The 19,687-nt window shown below is 37.8% G+C and overlaps 1 protein-coding gene across 32 annotated transcripts in view; it reads left to right on the forward strand.

The window, feature by feature from the left end:
- ANK2 (ankyrin 2) overlaps positions 1 to 19,687 on the forward strand; it is a 370,609-nt gene that overhangs the window by 312,437 nt on the left and 38,485 nt on the right. For 16 of the 32 annotated variants that reach the window (XM_065633268.1, XM_065633277.1, XM_065633275.1 and 13 more), the window contains 7 exons: positions 158 to 199; positions 1,090 to 1,125; positions 8,344 to 8,568; positions 11,552 to 11,706; positions 12,543 to 12,754; positions 13,592 to 13,796; positions 15,582 to 15,678. In XM_065633268.1, coding sequence (XP_065489340.1) covers positions 158 to 199; positions 1,090 to 1,125; positions 8,344 to 8,568; positions 11,552 to 11,706; positions 12,543 to 12,754; positions 13,592 to 13,796; positions 15,582 to 15,678 — 972 coding nt within the window. The remainder of the gene's footprint in view (positions 1 to 157; positions 200 to 1,089; positions 1,126 to 8,343; positions 8,569 to 11,551; positions 11,707 to 12,542; positions 12,755 to 13,591; positions 13,797 to 15,581; positions 15,679 to 19,687) is intronic. The other 16 variants (XM_065633285.1, XM_065633293.1, XM_065633298.1 and 13 more) reach the window with 2 other exon arrangements.

Genomic DNA, 19,687 nt, shown 5'->3' on the forward strand with positions numbered 1-19,687 from the left:
GTTGTATCAGTACTTGTATCTGACAAAATTAAACAACTTGGATATTATTAGTGAATTTACCGTTCTGGAAGCTGTTGCTTCCATCAATGAAAAAGGGAGATGGATGAGGGAGTGGGCAGCTCGAACTGTGACAAATAATTTGAATTATCATTCTTAGCTGCATGGCTGCAAAAAAGGAGGCTGGATCCTTGCTAACAAGGTAAACAAAATATATTTCAAGTGTTGTATTTTGACTCCATAATATTGTTCTCCTGAATGTGAGATTAACTTCCTGGAAATAGTTATGGAAACAGGACCTGGCAGCGACCAGCTGATAGTCATTTCTAAAATCTGAAAGTCTAAATTATTTCAAATTATGCTGTAACGTTTATGACCTTTATTCAGAAAGTTACAAGAAGGAAAAATGGCGGGTTTCTTTTGTTAATAACAAATCTCAATTCATGTCAGTAGAAGAAAATGGCAATGGAGATATACATAATAAAAAGAGACATCAGAAGAGTAACTGACCACGTGATGCATTACTAAGAACCTAAACAGGTCAAACTGAAAGTTTGAAATTTGTCATTCTGTAGTCCAGAACAAAAGGAGGACAAGAAACATGTTGAAATGGAAGAAACTGGAGGACAGAATGTATTGATAGGAAATTTGAAGAAAATAAAGATTTCTTGTGTTATCAGAAACACTGGCTGGAATTACCTAAGATACCTTACCCTTTGATAGACTGTGGTCCAAATTTTACGTGTGGATACCTAAACCAAGCAGCATTTCCCCGAGTCTGGTTCTGAAAGATTTACCAGAATCTAACTGTACATTTTAGGTATCTTGACTTCCAGTTTAAGAAACCAGATCACACTAGCTTTACTGCTGTAGTAGTAGTAACCATTTGTAACCAAGGATGTTTATGTAGGCTGATTTTTCCATACTCACTTCTACCTTCTCACATGTAATGAATATGCATATATATGTATGTGTTCATGTGTTTAATTTAGAAATCGATTTCTTTTTTTCAATATTTCAGTATTTCATTTAACTCATTCTTTTTCCCCCTTTCTTTTCCTTTTTGATGTTAAATCATCTATTCTATTGCAGATGCTCTTCTCCATGTCTTGATCATGACAACAGCAGGTGAACTTCTGCGTAATTTATTTCTTTAATACATTGCACTTCTTACCCACCCTATTTATCCTCCTCTCTTACCTCACTTCAGGATGCTTTAGTGTTTTGATAGTGCACGTTAGCCAAGAGAAAAAAAGTCTATTCTGACTAGTAGTAATAGTTACACATCACTCTATTTCTCTTATACAATAAGTGTCCACTTTCTCCCATCTGCTGTGTCCTTTATAAGAAAGGAATATTGAACACATAGTAAGTCCACCGCAAAACATCTTAACAAACCTCCTTATGCATTCCTTGACAGTTTTAACCGGTGATTTAATTAACAATACATTTTCTCTGCTGGTGACATGGTTTAATATTAAAAGGAAGGAAAAACCAACCAACCAAAAACCACAAAAAAATCCAGCACAAACCACTATAGATATAGTTTTAACTGTTATTTTACAAACTGAGCCTTTTATCTCACTTGTGTATGTAAAGAATATTACACAGCCACTCCCTAGGCCATATTTTTCTAATTGTGCCACTATATCGGAACTAGCAGAATAACAGCACTGACCCCAGCGTGCTTAATTTGTCATGCTGTGTGCATTATCTGTGTGACTTTGGTTGATCAGTTTTTGAATCACTGGCACATTGCATCCTGCACAGAACACCTGAAGCGGTACCTTCCTAAAGGAGATCATCTTCACTTGGCAAACTGAGTGTTGATTGGCACAATCCCGCTTCATCTCCTTTAACGTAACTGTAGAAAGGTGAAAATCTTAAATATTCTGCTGTGAAAAATTATTAAATGGCTAAATAAAAAAAACAAGCTATAAACTCTATTTTTAGGTCATATCACTCAGTCTCTCAATAGTGACTAATGCAATGAAGAGAATGTCACCATAAGTTAATACTTTGGTGGTTTCCTGTGTAGGATCATGTTTTTTGTCCTCCTGGAATGTGTATTTTGCCTCGTTTATGTATGGCATAGTTGCAGCCCGATCAAAAGCACAGTGAGGTAGTTGAATGACTCACTGTTGACTTCAGTGGGAGCTAGATCAAGGTCTTTTTTCTTAATTTCAGACTCTCTATCAGTTTTCCTTCTCCAGCTGAACACTTTACAATGGCTGAAGCACCCTGATTGTTTGTTTCTGCTTCTTCACACTACGACTAACACTGAATGCTGCTATCTCCTTGTTTCCCAGTTTCTTTTAAAAATGAAGATAATGTATGCAGAAAAGTTCTTAAATGTGTCTACAATGGTTGTGCTCTAGTTATAGCTTCTTATTGTCTCCCGCTACCTAATGAGAGCATGTGTGCCTGCCTGGCTAGTGGAAAAGAATATTCATACCTGAACTGACTGTATGAAAGTGGTGGTGTATTGATTTACCTATTCTGGCTTTGTGTGCCGAAAGAACTATTGCCTGTTCTAGAAAGACACTTGACGGCGCTAGGTTTGCATGGCTCTTCAGGTGATTCTGCAGAATGAGAAGTGCATTTGAGTGCCAACATGCTTGCCTTCACAGCCACCTGAAACTCTGACTCTTCTGCAAAGCTATTCATGTAGCAGCGATTCTTCACAAATCACACAAATATCTTCTTTCGCCCCCCAGTGTTGACACATCAATTTTTTATTTGTTCATCCTGCTATTATCTTTCAAATGAGCATAGATATAGAATAAAACCATGTTAATTCCATATGAATAAAATCAACAAAGGGAATAACTCAGGCTCAGACATGAAATACAAATATTTTATGAAAATATACCACATCTTTTTGACCTTGTAAGGTGGATAAATCCAGTGCATATTTATTGTCTGTGTTTTGTTCAACTGAAGCCATTAGAAAACCCATTGCTGTTTGCTGTGCTCTCTGTAGAAGGCACGGAAACAGCCTGAAAGATACGGGGGCCTTTTGCTTATGTCCCCAATCAGAAGGATGCTGTAGCCAATTTTATTTGATACAGTTACCTTTCATATGGCAAGTACGTAGATTTTAATCACTCCAAAATTAAAGAGTGAAATGGCCTCTCTAATTTATGAGTAAGTATTGCTAAATTAGAGGAGAATGGATGATACTTGATCTAACTGCTGTGTGTTTAACAGAAGCATGTATAGACTCCTCTGCAACCTATAACTTATTCCTAGAAAAGAATTGCTTTTGTTCTTAATTTTTTATTTAAAAAATAATCCTGATTTCCCCTTCATTCTCTTTAAAAGAGAGAAGGCAATTTCTCACAACCTAATTTGTTTCATTGATTTGGCTATTATATTGAACTGCCACCTTTCTAAATCTCAGGAAAGCTCAGTATTGATCCAGTTTGCAAGACTGTCAGGGTCAGCTGTTTCTGTCATGCATCGTTTGTAACTGAACCTTTAAAATCGGCAGAAAATGTAACTTGCTCAAAGACTGCCTTAGTACTGAGAAAGATCATCTCAGTGTTGCCCTAGTCACCTTTGACATACAAATTTTCACTTTCCTGCTTTAATCCATAGTCTGCTTTGATTTTGAATCACCACTTAATTGAAATTTAAGTTCTTGCCATGGGTTGCCAAGATAAACCAAAGTCAGTGCATAAAGAAGGGTGCTTCCCCTGTGTATGGTTATTATTATAGGAAGAACGTTTAAAACATGTTCTGAAATAGACTTTCGATGATGGAAAGCACATGTAATTTTGATCCATTGCTTGAAGAATCAGTTCACTTACTTTGGCCACTTTTGTTTTAAATGACTCACAAGAATGTTTTCCTACTTACCAGCTGTCCAAAAGTTTTCACTTTTTTATGTTGCTTTCCATTTCCTCAGTTTTACCTCACTTCTCCTAAGCATAGTTAGTCCCTGCTAAGGTTTTCCTTCCCTTATTATGCCATTTTTATCCCCTTCTGAAAACTGTAGCTATTTCATCTACATGGAGTTCCTGAAAGTGATTTTGATTTCTTTTACATTTTCTTTAATTTTTAATATTATAATAAATTATCATAGAAGCATGTAAGGAATGTTTACCAACCTCATTTTTTAGGATGCCTCCTTTCCTTGGATGACCTGTAAGAACTTCCTGATTCCCTTTAATCCTTTTCATTACCATTTTTTTTCTTTTTTCCTCTTGAACTACTCACACCTATTTGTGTTTCTTTTTCATGAGCCCTCTCCTCTTCATTCTGTGTATGAAGACGGTTGGTAGTGCTTGTAGTAGTGGTTCCTGCAACTGGAACACGGAGTAAGCTCTGAGTTTCCTGCTTCGCCAAAAGTCACTTTTTGCAATGTCCAGTTAGCATAAGCAGAGGGTGCTGAATGCCCTTTGCAGAAGGAGGATCTTAGAAAGTTTTAAGTCAGAGCAGGGAAGACGGATGCAAAGATTAAACGGGTACCTCTCGGGGTGTTACCATAAAGCACTGTCACTGTCTCTCTGCAGGCAGTAAGAGAAGCACCCCCACCTCCAAGCTTCAGGAAGTATATACGATGTTAGGGATATTCATCTGCTAGTATTATGTATTACTTTATTTTTCACCACAGGATCTTGATCTGTCAAATGCTCCTGCTAGTTTCGTTTGCTCATTTGAGTACAATCTCCTCCTCTCTCAATCTTGTCACTTAACAACACCTGGTAAAAGAAACGTTGGAGAGAGGAAAAATAGTGGGAGGAGGGCAACAAAAGAATTACTTTGCATTTTACATTTCCTTTATATTATTGATACCATTTTTTTCACTTTCCTAAATGCACATTTCAGAAAGCTTGTTTTATAATGTCATGCCTTAATTCTATGTGGATTAGTTTTATATTGATATACACAGTCTTTCAAAAGGGCAAAGCTTTTCCAGTCCTGGAACAGTAATGTCACCATCCAGATGCCGTATTATATAGCAAATAGGCAGAAAAAGAGGCTGCTATGATTCAGAAGATGCTTTCTTATGACTTGCTTTATTGCATATCAAAAATTACAGGAAATGTGCTAATTTAAGGAAAACGAGGTAAAAGAAATCAGATTAAATAAGCGGATGAAAAAATGGGTGTGGCAAAAGTTTGGGATATAAACAAGAGTGGTATGGTGAAAAAGAATGTATTTTTACATTCTGTGTCAGCTCTACAAATCTTCATGCCACAGCTCTGGAGTGGAGAAATTTTCTCCTTCAGTTCCTTCTTTTGCAGTATTTTATACAAGTTCTCAAAAATTTGGTTTCCTTGAATTTCATAGTAGTGTATAGCTGGTTTTGTGAAAGGGCTCCTCCATATTCAGTATGATAATTGGCACTCATCTTTCTGTGCAATCTTTATACTCTTTTCCTTTTGCCTGAATATGGTATCCAGCCTTTTGAGGGTGCTCGCTGTTGTTTCTGACTCATCCAGAAGTCACAGAACCCTTCAGGAATCTCCTGTTTCATCTGAGGGTCTGTTTCAGTGATATGGCACAAATTTATTTTTTGGGGTATACTGTGATGAACATTCCTGCTTGCCAGATTGTATCTTGTCACTTAGTAAACACATTAGATCATTTTGACAGAAACATCTCTTTTTACAGTGAATAATGATATCCTGCTGTTTTTATCCTAACCGTTGTTAACTTTATGTCCACCTTTCAATGATACTTATATTTGCCTGTTTTTCCACTTTTTGGAGCAATGGTTTCAGTGACAGACCTTGTGATAGATTTGCTGATAGACCTTGCTCTGACCCACCGGGCACATTCAGTAATCTGACACTGAAAGAAAGAGCCGCAACTTTGAGGCCTGAACGCCCACAGCTATCCCTTTGCATCTCGAGTGCGTACTAGAGACAACCGGCACCCTCGTTTTTCAATTGATCTGTATTAGATCCAGAGCTGTGCAGGTGTGGGAACTACAGGGCTACTGTTGTGGGGTGAGATACCGTTCTGTTACAGATGCTCAAAATCAAAGGCTACTCCTGCTTCTTCAGCTTTTGTATTGGTTCTACACCGCAGGTTAGTTATCTTAATTGTGAACACGTGCTTTATCAGAAGGCACTACTAGTTCAGCACTCTGCTCATCTTTTAGTTAGTCTGAAAGGAATTACTATGCAGAGAAAGAGCACTGTATTAAATGCAAAAAATCCCCCGGTACTGTGGTCAGAAGGGAGATTATTTGATTTGGACCCTTATTTTTTGTGTGCATGTATTCTTCTAGCAGTTAACAGTGTTTTTGGCATTGCTGAGACACATGGAGACATTGGGTAAGGAGAACATAAAACAGAGAGATGACCCAGCACTAATATTTCAATGATGGACAGCAAAACATGATCCTGTTATTAAAGTACACAAACTTGAGTATTTCATCAATAATGAAATAAATGAATCGTAACAATTGTATTCGTGACAGCTTACACAATGAAAAATGTGAATGCCAATTTAATTCAGTAAGTGCACTCATTAGCTTCTGGTAATTGTGGGGGTAGTACTTCTGTTGCTCACAGTATTAGCATCAAAATGTGAAACTTTTCTTCCAGCACTCAGTGTTATTAACTACCTCTAACACACCCATTATAACAGAGACTTGGACTGATTCTCTGAAACATAATTCAGAATCATTTTGATAACACTACTTAGTACTGTTAAAGGAAAATAGCAACGCGAGCCGTAGAACATTATTGCAACAACTGAACACTTAGTATCTCTTAAACTGTTCTTTAATCTGTGCTTAAAATGTATAAAGTGTGTTTTTTTATCAAGGAAGCTCCCATGTTTTCTAAATTAATCCCCAGAGAATCAAAGCTGTAAAATGTTTTCATTTTCTTTCTTTTCCCCCTTGTTAAAACCACAGAAACACCAACCTCTAAGGAATGAGATAATGGTTGTACTACCCAGACTTTTACACTAAACAAAACCTAGAGGTATATGAATGGCAGTAGAATAGGAGACTGCATGTGTGAGAAAGACTGGCATCCCTGGTGCATGGTGTGCTTCTGACTGGCGCTTGTGGCTCCTTTCCATCATCCATTCCTCTGACTTGCACGGTGTGTTGAGTGTTGTGTTTTTACAGCATGTGGACTTACTCGTAGCTGTGTGGACAATGGATGGATGCAATGTTTGTTGCACAGAACGGTCAGGGGGACAGTGGAAAAATACCTGTATTTGTTACTCTGTTATAAGGGCTTTTCTCTATTGCAGGTCCTTCAGTAGCATTTCTGCGACTCCCCATGTGATGATTCTATTTTAGTGGCTAGAAGTAGGCCTGATACCGTTCTGTCTCATCTACTCTTATTTTCACTTCCAGCAACCTGACATTCCCATCCTACATCAGGCATGATCCTAAGTCATAAACCAGCGAAAAAAAATTGAAGTAGTTCCACACCTTTCCCAAGAATGTCCCTAATATTTGTAACTAATCTATCAAAACCTACCGGTTGTTTATATATGGAACTATAAAAAGTTCAGCATAAAAGAAATTCCATGAAATGTTTTTCTCCCTTTTAAAGAAAAAGAAATAAATAATTTACCTTGTGCTAGAAGAGGGCTCCCTGTAGGTGACTTTCTTCATCTGTAAGTTTTCCACTGGGACATTGTATTGCTGTGCAAAGTAACAAAGAAAAACAAAAGTCCATAAATAAACCTGTTATATCACGACTATAGCTATTGTCATTTCACCAAAATGAAAAATTCGTCTTCAAACGATAATGATAGGTTTTTTATACAAACAGGTGCTAGCTCCAGTGATGTATTACAAATTGTATCCACACAATCCAGAATGAAATTTGATTTTTTTAATCCAAAGCCTTTTTTTTTTTTTTAGAAATTATAGTTTTTCAAAGAACTAGTAAATTATATAGATAACCTAAAAACCCCCCAACAACCCCTCCAGTCAGAATTGGCTTTATATTCTTCAGTCATAAATAATTTTCTTCAGTAAGTTGTATTTGTTTTTAAAGTATTTAAAGAGTGTCAACTTTACCATATAGATGCTCACAGATACAGAGTAGTGATATTTGCACTTTATCTAATAGATATATACCCATGCTCACATTTATTAGTGACTGCTGATGTTTTTACCAACAGCAGCACTGAAAAATAAGACTGATTCTGTGAAGAATTCTTAGATAGCACTTGTCAGTTTAATTAATAAATCATCTTAGCATGATTTGGCGCTTCACATGGGAGAAAGGCTTTTTCTCTTTGTACATCTTGAGAAAGAGCTATATTTACATACGTAGTTTGTTACGTATGTGGAACATAACCAAAGGAATTTTGGTAGGGCTTGCATCTAAATTTTTTTTTTTTTTCCTGATTTTTCAGCTTCCTGGTTAGTTTTATGGTGGATGCCCGCGGGGGCGCCATGAGAGGCTGCAGGCACAACGGACTCCGGCTCATTATCCCTCCGCGGAAATGCACGGCTCCAACACGGGTGACTTGCCGGTTGGTGAAACGCCACAGGCTGGCCACCATGCCTCCCATGGTGGAAGGCGAAGGTCTGGCCAGCCGCCTGATCGAAGTTGGACCTTCTGGTGCTCAGTTTCTTGGGTAAGGGCTGCCACGTGGCCCAGCAGGAAATGTTCAGGCCGTTTTCGTCTGTTTGCACCTTGCACTGAAATGGTTTCCTTTTTCAAGACTTGAACAGAAAAAAGATGTGTTTAACATATGGTAACAGCCTGGCCGTATGAAATACAAATCAGTTGTTAGTTAACAATTCACAAAGCTTTAATGCCTTTTCCTTTGAAAACAGATACTTCAGCCACTAGTGCTAAGGTTAATGTGCTTCATTGGTTATCATTATTGCTCAGTGTTGTGATGTTAGGGTGAGAAAAAATCCCTTTGCAGCTCAAAAAGGCAGTTTGTACTGTATTCAAATAATCTACATATAAGGCATGAATAGCACAGCACTGATCTAAAGCCCAAATATAAAGCCTGCTACGTATACAACACAAGTTACAGCTGCTTATTTTAGACACCTGTGTTGTGTTCTCTGTAATTTAGACTTTCAGGGAAGCACAGTGCCTTTGATTTTTCTGGAGTTGAAATTGCTAAATTAAGCAATAGGACAACCCTGGAATTTTCTAGCTATTTATTTTGTCCTATGCTGCAAAAACCCATAGAAAGATCAAATTTGTGTTCGCTGCCAAGCTCATTTTAGCAATTTTCAGCTGAAAGCAGCAGTTATCCACACTTTCTTAAAATTTTACACCAACTGTTGTCCCCATCAACAGTGGATGATTGAAGGAACCCTTTCTATTACAATAGATAGCTTCATTCAGAAATTGGGAAAAAAAAAAGTGACTCTGTAAACAGCAATAGTTTAAATCAATTTAAAGACAAATCAGTTACGTTTAAATCCTATCACAACAGGCAGTCGTCAGAGCCGCTTTGTTAGTACTTTTTCTAAAAGATTTAGCTTAGGGAGAGAAAAAAGTTGCTCTGTGGATTTTAACTGCCCACTGCTTTTATTATGGAGTGTGTAAGCAGAACATACCCAGGACGTGTTTTGATTATTTCCCTGTTGTTCTAATCTGGTAACAAAGCGCGAGCAGTTCTGAAAGACTGCCAATGTGACTCTGAGAGCAAACCAACCATTCCTTTGGGCAGACAGGATACCTCTTAATATCACAAATAACAGGAAACAAGCTGGCTAATCAGATACTTTGTACCACTTATTCTTTTCACACCTTGGTCACTTTTAAAGAGAAGCAGAAAGAAATCTAAAGACCAGAAGAAATATTGTGCTGCCACATTCAGCCATTATCTTTGTCACACACAAACTGACCTGAAATGTCTCCCATTTTCTTTCTAATGGTTTCTGTATCTAATGAGAATGTCTCACTTGACAGACCAGGATACAGCATGGTTTTATTCATTCTCAGATCTTTCTGCCCTTCCTGCAAGTGTTTTCCTAGATGCTATACTGGCAGCGAAATCAGAAAATTACTGTACTGTTTGCAGAGATGCATTCTAAGGTCCAAATCATGTTCTCATTGAGTTCACTGCCAAAGCTCCCATTGTCTGCCCAGAAGCAAGACAGGTTCCTAAATTAACTACACTCATTTTGCTGATTTAAGCACCAAATTGTCATCGCTAGGACGGAACTTTATTCAGTGTACAGCCTAATTCCACTCTGTGGACCAGATAGTGGCACAGGCATTCTGGCAAAAAAAATACATAAAGTTTATTTATGTTCTTTCTTTCACTGCTGCTTTGGATGTACTCAGTAAACTTCATCTGCCTACGGCTCCTCCCCCACTTAATGAGGGAGAAAGCTTGGTCAGCCGAATCCTTCAGCTGGGGCCTCCTGGGACCAAATTCCTTGGGTAGGAGAGACTTGAAACAAATTGATGGATGCTGACCTCCCCATTCTTCTCCTCCTTCTGCAATATGATTTTTTTATGTCATTATGCCCATGATATAGTCCCTTTCTATAATTTGAGATTTTGTATACCTAACCCTTAGTGGACCATTTTTCAACCCTTGTGGTATGTGGTTTTGTTTTGGTGGTATGTTTGTATCTTTTTCTTGAAGTACTGTGGCCTTCATTTTTGTTTTGGCATGAAATCTTCCTAGTTATGTGCTTGATGTCTGTAGCAAAGCAACCTGGATTGGGACCAAAATAAAGGAATCTACTGTAAATTTAAAGATTTTTTTTGTATGAAGGACTAATTAATCAATAAGTTATATGTTGGATACCACCAGTGTAATAGAACACATGACATTTACTATGTACATGGTAACCTGTGTGAGTACTCTAATTAGAGGAGTGTATATACAAATATATGTATAGTTTCTCTCTTATTTCTAAGAGTATGTATATATAAATATACATATGCTATATGTACACATATGTGTTGTATATGTGTGTGTGTATATATATATATATATGGACACATACATTAATACATATATTGGCATCTGCTTGTAAGGCAACAAGGAGGCAAATTCTTATCTCCTATACTGAAATAGAAGCCCAGATGATCTCCTCACACCTCCTTTGTCTCTCCCAGAGTGTAAATCAGGAATAAATTCATTGGAATATACAGAATTACAATGTAGTAAAATTGGCATAGGACACAATTGCCTACTGATTGCAATGAAATTATTCTGATTTGCACTAGTACAAGTGAGATCAGAATTTGCCCCACTATTCATATATGTTACAGTAGATTCTCTTTGAAATGAAGTTGCACAGGTTAACCCAGACAGTAGTGACAACTAAAATGAGCATGAGTTTTTTATGAATTTCCAAAACAATTACCAAATTTCTAGCTAAGCACTATTATCTTACCAAATATCATTCACACTGTGGAAAGAGCTGAATGCACTTTTTAATCTGTCCTTTAGCATTTACTGGGTCCCTGTAAAAAATCTGTGTTAGCGACCTACTAGTTTAGGATTATGCCAAAGTATTCCAGCAAAATAGGTAGAATTCCAGGTCACTTTGTAGCAGACTGAATAGAGTTGCTGTTAATCCTGTTTCTTCCTCTCTCCTGTGTGCATTTAATGCGCTGTGTTGCTGTGCCAGGCCTGTGATTGTGGAGATTCCCCATTTTGCTGCTCTGCGTGGGAAAGAGAGGGAGCTGGTGATCCTGCGCAGTGAGAATGGGGACAGCTGGAAGGAGCATTTCTGTGAATACACTGAGGATGAACTGAATGAAATCCTGAATGGGATGGATGAAGGTATCCATTGTGACGTTATTTTTCTCTGCTCTTGCATTACTTCTGTAACTGGGGGTAATAGCATTTTACCCTTTACTCTAATTAGCACCTCATGTTTGGTCCGCCTTGAGACTTTCTGACACTACATCCTCCAGGTACTTCATTTTAGTCACACAAACAAATTCTACCATCACAAAGCTGAGAATAGATGCTGCTTAGGTTTTCTACTGCTCCTTTTCATCATGTTAAACGAAAAGCTTCCATAGCAAACATCTTTCCAAAACAAGACAATTATCATACTAATCCTTTCCAACAGCTACATGTGTGGGAGGAAATGTCACTCATGAGTACTTTTGTTTTCTGAGAGAACAGAATGGACTTGGGCTGTCTAGGATCTGCAGAATTTGTCATTAATTTTGATGGCTTTTTAAAAAAAACAACAAAAATAAACAAGCGAACTCGCATACTTAAAGCTGAACTCATACTTTGATAATTTTTTCATTTGGAGTTTAGTTTCCTTGATGCTACTCCAGGCCATAGTGTAAACATGTGAAGTAGAAAGGGGCTCGGACCAATCCCTTTGCTTGTTTGCTGTTTTGGGGGATGTTGTCAACATGTTCTGAATTTGCTGTATTAAGCTGCCTTCAGTTAGTTGGTCTGTCTGTCTATTCCTTTCTTGATTTCTCTGTTTTAGCTGAACTTAAAATACTGGGATATGTTTCATTTCCCCCTTTGATTTCTAGACAAAATGCTTTTGTAACTTGCAAGTTAAACTGTGAAAAGCTCGTGAATGCATTTGGAAGTTCACTGTATTGTTTCTACAATGGTCTTCTGACCATCTTGTCTTTTGGCTCCAGTACTTGACACTCCAGAGGAGCTGGAGAAGAAACGTATCTGCCGCATCATCACCCGAGATTTCCCTCAGTACTTTGCGGTGGTATCCCGCATCAAACAGGACAGCAACCTTATCGGCCCTGAGGGAGGGGTGCTCAGCAGCACGGTGGTTCCACAAGTGCAGGCGGTCTTCCCAGAAGGGGCTCTAACCAAACGAATTCGCGTTGGCCTCCAGGTACAGTGAAGCAGTTACCAGACTCTTTTTTTTTTTTTTTTTTAATTTTAAAATAACCTTATTTGTACTGGAGAACCAGCATATTCAGCTTATCATGTTGTACATTGCTGTGCAGACATCATCTAGTAAAAATAATTTTTTAAAAATCCATGCAAACGTCAAAGCAAGTGGTAAAGCTTTGGATATTCCAGATAATTCAGATTTCTGTCCGTTAACTGTCTTTATGATCTTGGGAGAAGCATCTAATTTTGGTGATGATGATACTAGTGTAGGTCACAGAGCAAGTTCTTAAATGAAAGGCATTAAAGAAGTACAAACTGCTGTAATTACTAGGTCAAATGTACAGATTCTCAGCATGAAGTAAACCAGCCTAACAGTTCACTACTGAAAGAGGGGGAAGTCTTCCCCCCACCTCCATCCCCGTCTCCTGCTGCATCCACAACTTGCCTTCGCCAGGAGACCGTGCTTGTTGAAATCCCCTGAGAACAGCTGAATATCTTACTAAAATAGTTCAGAACTTGTTCCAAAAGAACGACAACAACAACAAAAAGACAAGGGAATCATTTGCTGCTGGTTAAGTGAATTAAATTAATGCTGTAAAGGCACTGACAAGAACCAGGAAAACAGATGGGAAGAGGAGGAAGGTGTGGGAATGTCGAAAAAGGGAGGTCTCCCCTTCTCATTGGCAGGCAGTTCTGTCCGCAGATTTTCATGGGAAATTGTGCCATTTAGTGTAAAAACTTACGGGTTTAATGGCAATGTACAGACCCAGTTCTTTATATACTCATTAAACCGTTTTCAAGTATCTATTCTATTATTGTGTTTTGCTTTGGAAAGGCTCAACCTATGCATACTGAACTTATAAAGAAGATCTTAGGCAACAAGGCTACCTTCAGTCCTATAGTCACACTGGAGCCCAGGAGAAGGAAGTTCCATAAACCCATCACGATGACGATTCCTGTCCCCAAGGCCTCCAGTGATGGGATCATGAATGGTTATGGAGGCGACACACCCACTTTAAGATTACTGTGCAGCATAACAGGTAGGATGCAAATGCTAGAGCTTTTTATGTGCCTCTTGAAATTGTCATTCATCGTGAGCTGAATATGTTAAACTGACAATATATATGGAAAACTTGGTGAAAACCTGACTGGGATGAGAGAGCATGGAAATAAACTACTTTCCAAGCAATTAATTTATAGCAGAAACAATATTTGTTGTTTGGACTAATAAGAGATGTGTAATATAATCATAGACTTTGGGACTGGATTTGTTGTTTGTTTTATGTGGTGTGTTTTGTTGTGGTGGGTTTATTGTGTTGGTTTTTTTTTTTGAGTGGGGGCGTTTGGTTTTTGGTGGTGGGTTTTTTGTGTGTGTGTGTGTGTTTGGTTTTGTTTTTTTTTTTTTTCTCGGTACAGTTTCTTTCTTGAGAACCACCATACCTCTGGCTAGCAAAGTTAGTGTAGTACAGACATAGTGTTGCAATATGCTTCAGAGGAAAATATTGGAATGAAATACTTTATACTGCCTGTAAGTCCAAAGTTGTTAGCCTCTCATTCAGTGTCACTTAGGAGGCAGAAATGAGGTGCATGCCTTTATTCTCTTTAGAAGTTAGCATCTTTCTTAATTTTCAAAGCGATTTCAAATACCAACCCAATGTAAGATGCATTACACACTGTGCCAATGAGTCATTCCAGACGACAGATGACCTTATAATTTCTTGCTGCAAAGTGTTAGTTAGCTGATGAAATACCAGAAACAACTTCTGGTCAGCAAACAAGTATTCGCATTTCGAAGAAAGCAAAACAATGCTTATTTAAATACAGAAGAATTGTCTCCTCTATAAAGAGGAATTTAAGTAAGCTTTTTGGAGGGACAGTAAATCTGCAACAATCTTCTGGAAAACTCTAAAGGGGACATTGGCTCCAAGAATGCTTCACTAAAAGGAGAACGGAGGTATTTCCTTTACAGATACTAGGTTTAAGGTTTGCATAAAGACTGTGCCATATGGTCAAATGGATATAAGAAGTCAGGTGTATATGCGAGGAGGGACAGATTCCCGTTCTGATTTAGCCCTGGTTATGCATAATTTCTCCTTTAGGTCTTCATAGTTTTTTTATAAACATTTGTAACTGCTCTTAAAAATAAACACTTCTATTTCTGTTTTCTGTAAGCGCAGCGTGATTTTAAGGTAACTGGAAACCAATGGGATATTTTTCACCAAAAGGTGAGGCAGGGACTTGAAAACACAGCTGCGGGTGACAGATTGTGCCCAAGATTTCAGCTGCATGGGCCAAATAGGAAGCTGGCAGCACCCATAACAGCGAGGGCTGAAACATGTAATAGATGGATATGAAGAAAAAAAAGAAAAAAAAAAAAAGTAGAACCTAGAAATCATAAATTCTAGTTGTCACTATTACTAACATTATTGTTGTTTCCCAAGCGTAACAGTATTTGTTTAACTGCCCTATATATTTGGGCTAATTTTGCCTCACATATGTGAATAGTCTAGAACAAACAAAAGTAAGTTCTAATGAATTACCTCCCCCCTCCCTAAAATTCCAGCCTCTTAATATTTCTGGTGCTGCACTACAGGACTCGTCATTTGAAAATCATTTGTATTTGGGCACTTTCTTTTCTCAGGGGAAACCCATTCAATCCTACTAGCATTAGTGAAATAATGTGGACCTAAGGAGAAGGCATGTCTGGGATTATTACTTGTTTTATAGCAATGGAAAACTATATAAGAATGTAATATATTTCTTATAAGCAAGGAAACTGGAGACTTGCTTGGGTTTAATTTTTGTTTTAAATCTTATCATTTCAGGAGGAACCACCCCTGCCCAATGGGAAGACATCACTGGAACAACCCCGCTGACATTTGTTAATGAATGTGTTTCCTTCACAACAAATGTGTCTGCCAGGTATCTGTACAACAGGACATGAATTTTACAGTGTTACTTTCAAGTGCATGTCTTTTTTCAAGAGATATTTCCTTTAAACTATTTTAGTTTATGTAGTAGAAGGAGCATAGATGTTTTGTCTGTGCTGTGAACCAATTGGCCAGGTATTGTGGAAGCCCCAAACCTCCTAGCCCAGACAGATGATGTACGAGAGCTCTAAGTACTACAGTCGTTACCAGCTGCTAAAAGAAATTGATATTCCTGTCATTTTTACCTCAGCCATTAGTCCCTTACAGTCAGTACCTGCTGTGATCCCAGAAATGAAGGAATGACACACTCATTTTTCTGAAATAGTAATCTGAAGGACAGTTCAATTTTCAGGTGGTTAGAAAAAAATCTGATTTAATTTTGAACACTCCGTCCCCCCCAGAAGCAGAAATGTGAAAATTGCCATGGAAACAGAAATCCCTTATTTGGGTAGGTCATTGTGCATCTTATAAAAGATGTTACTACCAGAACATCCAACAAACGAAGAAATCAAGCAGAAAGGCCTGTAGGTGTACCAAACTCTGATCTAGAAAAGTCTCTTCCAACCATCTCTTCTTGTGATGAGATTCAACTGCTGTCTTTCTGAAAACAGAATTTTGTATTAAAATAATAACACACATATATATGTGTGTGTATGGGTGGATTTTAGTTTGCATACTGCCCATGGTTTGTATCACAGAAACGCTGAAAAATCTTGTCTGTAACAGGTCATGCAGTCCATGACCTGGAAAGTGTTAAATTTAGGGCATGTAGGTTTGCAAAAAGTTACAAAAATCTCGGGTAACTTTGGAAGTGTGACTAGGCCCATGAAAATCGATGAATTTCCTTCAGTGCAAATATTTAGTGTCCAGAGGAGATATTACTATTAGATTAGATTAGGATTGCTATTTAATTAAATAATTTATTCAATGTTAAAATTAGTTCAGCTCTTGCAGTCCAATCTACAGTATGACTTTAGGAGAAATAAAATATTATTTTTCTATACTTTCTCAGTTCAGAAATGGGTTTCTTCCTATTAAGTTGGATACTTTGCATATATACATTTCTTGAATGTCTTTTCAGTTCAAACTAAACATTTTTCTTTAATAGCAGTGACCACAAGAGGGAGATCTGAAAGCGTGTTTTAGCTCTCATCTGCCATCTTCAGTGTTTTGTTTAAAGGGATAAATTGAAGATTAATTTAAGAACCAGCTGTGGAGACTACATGCAAATTTTGAGAGATCAAAGTCCCTAAAATTGTGAAGCAGCAGGGCTAAACATGAAATACAGCCAGGATGAGGGTGACAGTTTATGGAACTACAAACCTTATTAGTAGTGGATATTACCGAATCCCGATGATGAGAATAAAATTGATTACTATTGCTAATGTTTTGGGATATAGGCTGGGTCCCATGTAGAGATTTTAATGGGTTCCACCTTTTGTTTTTAATCTAAATGAATGTTCAACAGACTACGCTAACCCAAACTTGATTTTCTATGCAGTTAAAGTTAGAAAATGACAATTTGGATTTTTCTTGTATTCACAGTCAGATGATTAATTACCTTCTTTGCTGAAGGACAAGCTAACTTGAACTTCTTCACCCTGGTCTAAAAGTGCATCTACCCTTTTACCTTCGAGCCCTGCTGATTCCTGACTGCTTGCTATTCACAATAACTTGTTTATATCTAGTTAAATCATTAATGATGGAGAACAATTTTCCCATTCATAAGACTGACTCTGTCCAAAACGAGCTTGGGAAAGAGATACGTTTGTCTAAAATACTTTCAGGCATAGCTGTTTTCCATTTCCTGAGCCGCAACTTTTAAATACTTCAGTATCTGTTTGGGCTTTTTTGCCCCTGGTGTATGACAGCAAATCATTTGAGCAGATGGTGGTTTCTCAGAGCATATATCCTCTCCAGTTTGAGTCCATCGTGGCATAATTCTCCCACACATGAAAAGTAAAGTATCAGTATGCAGAGCCTTTATGTACCAAACATGCTTTCCCTTTTTCAAATGTCATCAGCATGTTTTTTAACCAGTGCATTTGTTAAATGTTCTGAAGATAAGCAGAGCATGAAATTCACTATTATTCAACTGCAGATGAGTAAGACCAGAGAAATCACACTTGAAAGGTGTACTTTGTGGGTTATAACACCATGTATTCTACAGTAAGTAATAAGCCCCCTGTAGATTATATCAGCTTTTGCGGTGTCTTTGACCTCTCATGACGTCCGTCTCCATACTGCGGGTGTCAAGCTCGAGCATGCTTTTCACCCACACATTGAATTTCATTCAAAAGAAATGGCATCAGCTCCACAGAGAAACTCACTGAAGTGATTTCTGAGAAAGAAGGCAATACATGTTACTCCTTGTAAAATGCTTGGCACGTTTCTGCTCTTATGTTTTGGGAGTAGAATTATTTTAAGTGAAAGCTGTAATCTTTGCAAATAGCAATTCAGTTGTCTTGACAAAGGTATAAGGAAATTCTGTAGATTTTCTGTTATTGGGGAATGTTGTCCTGGCCTGAATGGCCTAAAGAAATGGTAAAAAACCTGTGAAGAGGAGGGTCATTTTTGACACAAGGGGACCTGTTCTGGAAGCTGAAGTTCTAGACATGTCTGAAGTAACTGTGTATGTTTGATAAGTTTTGAGGTAGTTTGTTCCAAGTCACATGTACTAGTAATAATTTGTAACAGACAGATGTTCATTTATAGTAATTATGTTAGACAAATTATGACCTTACTCTGGAATCCTAAAGTATTTTTCTGGCGTGGTGGTACCTGAATGAGAAAGCAGCGGCAGCTCCTGGCTTCGCACCATGCAGAGAAGGTCATTTATTCCCATAGTATTTGCCTGTTGCTCTGAACATGTTTATGTTTGACTTGTGGTACATGTGTTAGACTGGGAACCACTGGTGCAGGAGATTCAGTGTTATATATTAGAAAGATGCTGTCAGTAAAATGGCATGTGAGAAACCATGATAAGTGAGTCAGTGGTGATCAAAGCTGCTGTGAGGCAAGGATAGTAGGAATCAGATGTGGACACATCTGCTTTCAGGCTCTTCAAAATATAATATGGCTCAAATGTAGAATTATATTTATCGCTAGTCTTCAATATGCGTAACAAAAACTTACCACAAATATCAAAGTCTTTGACTGAACTCACATTAAGAATAATTTCTGATTTTGCATGCAGTGTTACACGGTGGACAAAATCATTTACATTCACCTAAAGACCCTCAGTTTTTGACGTGGTATGTAAGAAATGTGCCACTAACCTTTAAGCTAGATTGTAGAAGAAAAACAAATGTTTTGAGTGAGGCAGCTTTATATTTCACCTGTTAGAGATGGAGGTCCTAGAACAGACTGAAGGATTAGCAACACATGACAAAAGCCATTTCAGTCTCCTGTCCCTCACCAGTAAAATTCAGGAAATTTTCATAGCATCCTCGTCATGTCAGGAGTTTGTACACAATTCCCAAACACCTAAGTGCAGTAGGTTGATGTGTCCAGCACTTAACAAATGGGAAATTCTACAATGCCTAAGAAGATTTCAGGGCGCTAAATAAAAAAGGATGAAATTTCCCACTTTGTAGTTTCACAATTTAGTCATAACCTGGAAGACATATGACAGGATCGGCATATGACTAGATACAAGCAATTTTAGTAAGATTTTTATGGGTCATTACTCTTCTGCATCATCATATGTTTAGCAGCAACCAGCTGTCTGAAAGCACCTGTATTTCTCTAGATGAAAGGCACATATTGCAGAGTCACATTTAAGGGGAAATCTGAACTGTACACTTCTAGTACACCCTTATTTACTAATAGTCTGCATAGAAATCAAATAATGATATGTGACAAACAAGAACAAATTCAGAGACTTTTTTGGGCGGCTCTAGAAGAAAGCTGGTAAGATCACGACTGAGCTTATTCTAGAGGAGATTTTTTTTATTATTGATTAAAGGCAGGAAACGTTTGATCACATATTCTTACTATAA

This window comes from Caloenas nicobarica, chromosome 4 (assembly GCF_036013445.1).
Source record: "Caloenas nicobarica isolate bCalNic1 chromosome 4, bCalNic1.hap1, whole genome shotgun sequence".
NCBI lineage: Eukaryota > Metazoa > Chordata > Aves > Columbiformes > Columbidae > Caloenas > Caloenas nicobarica.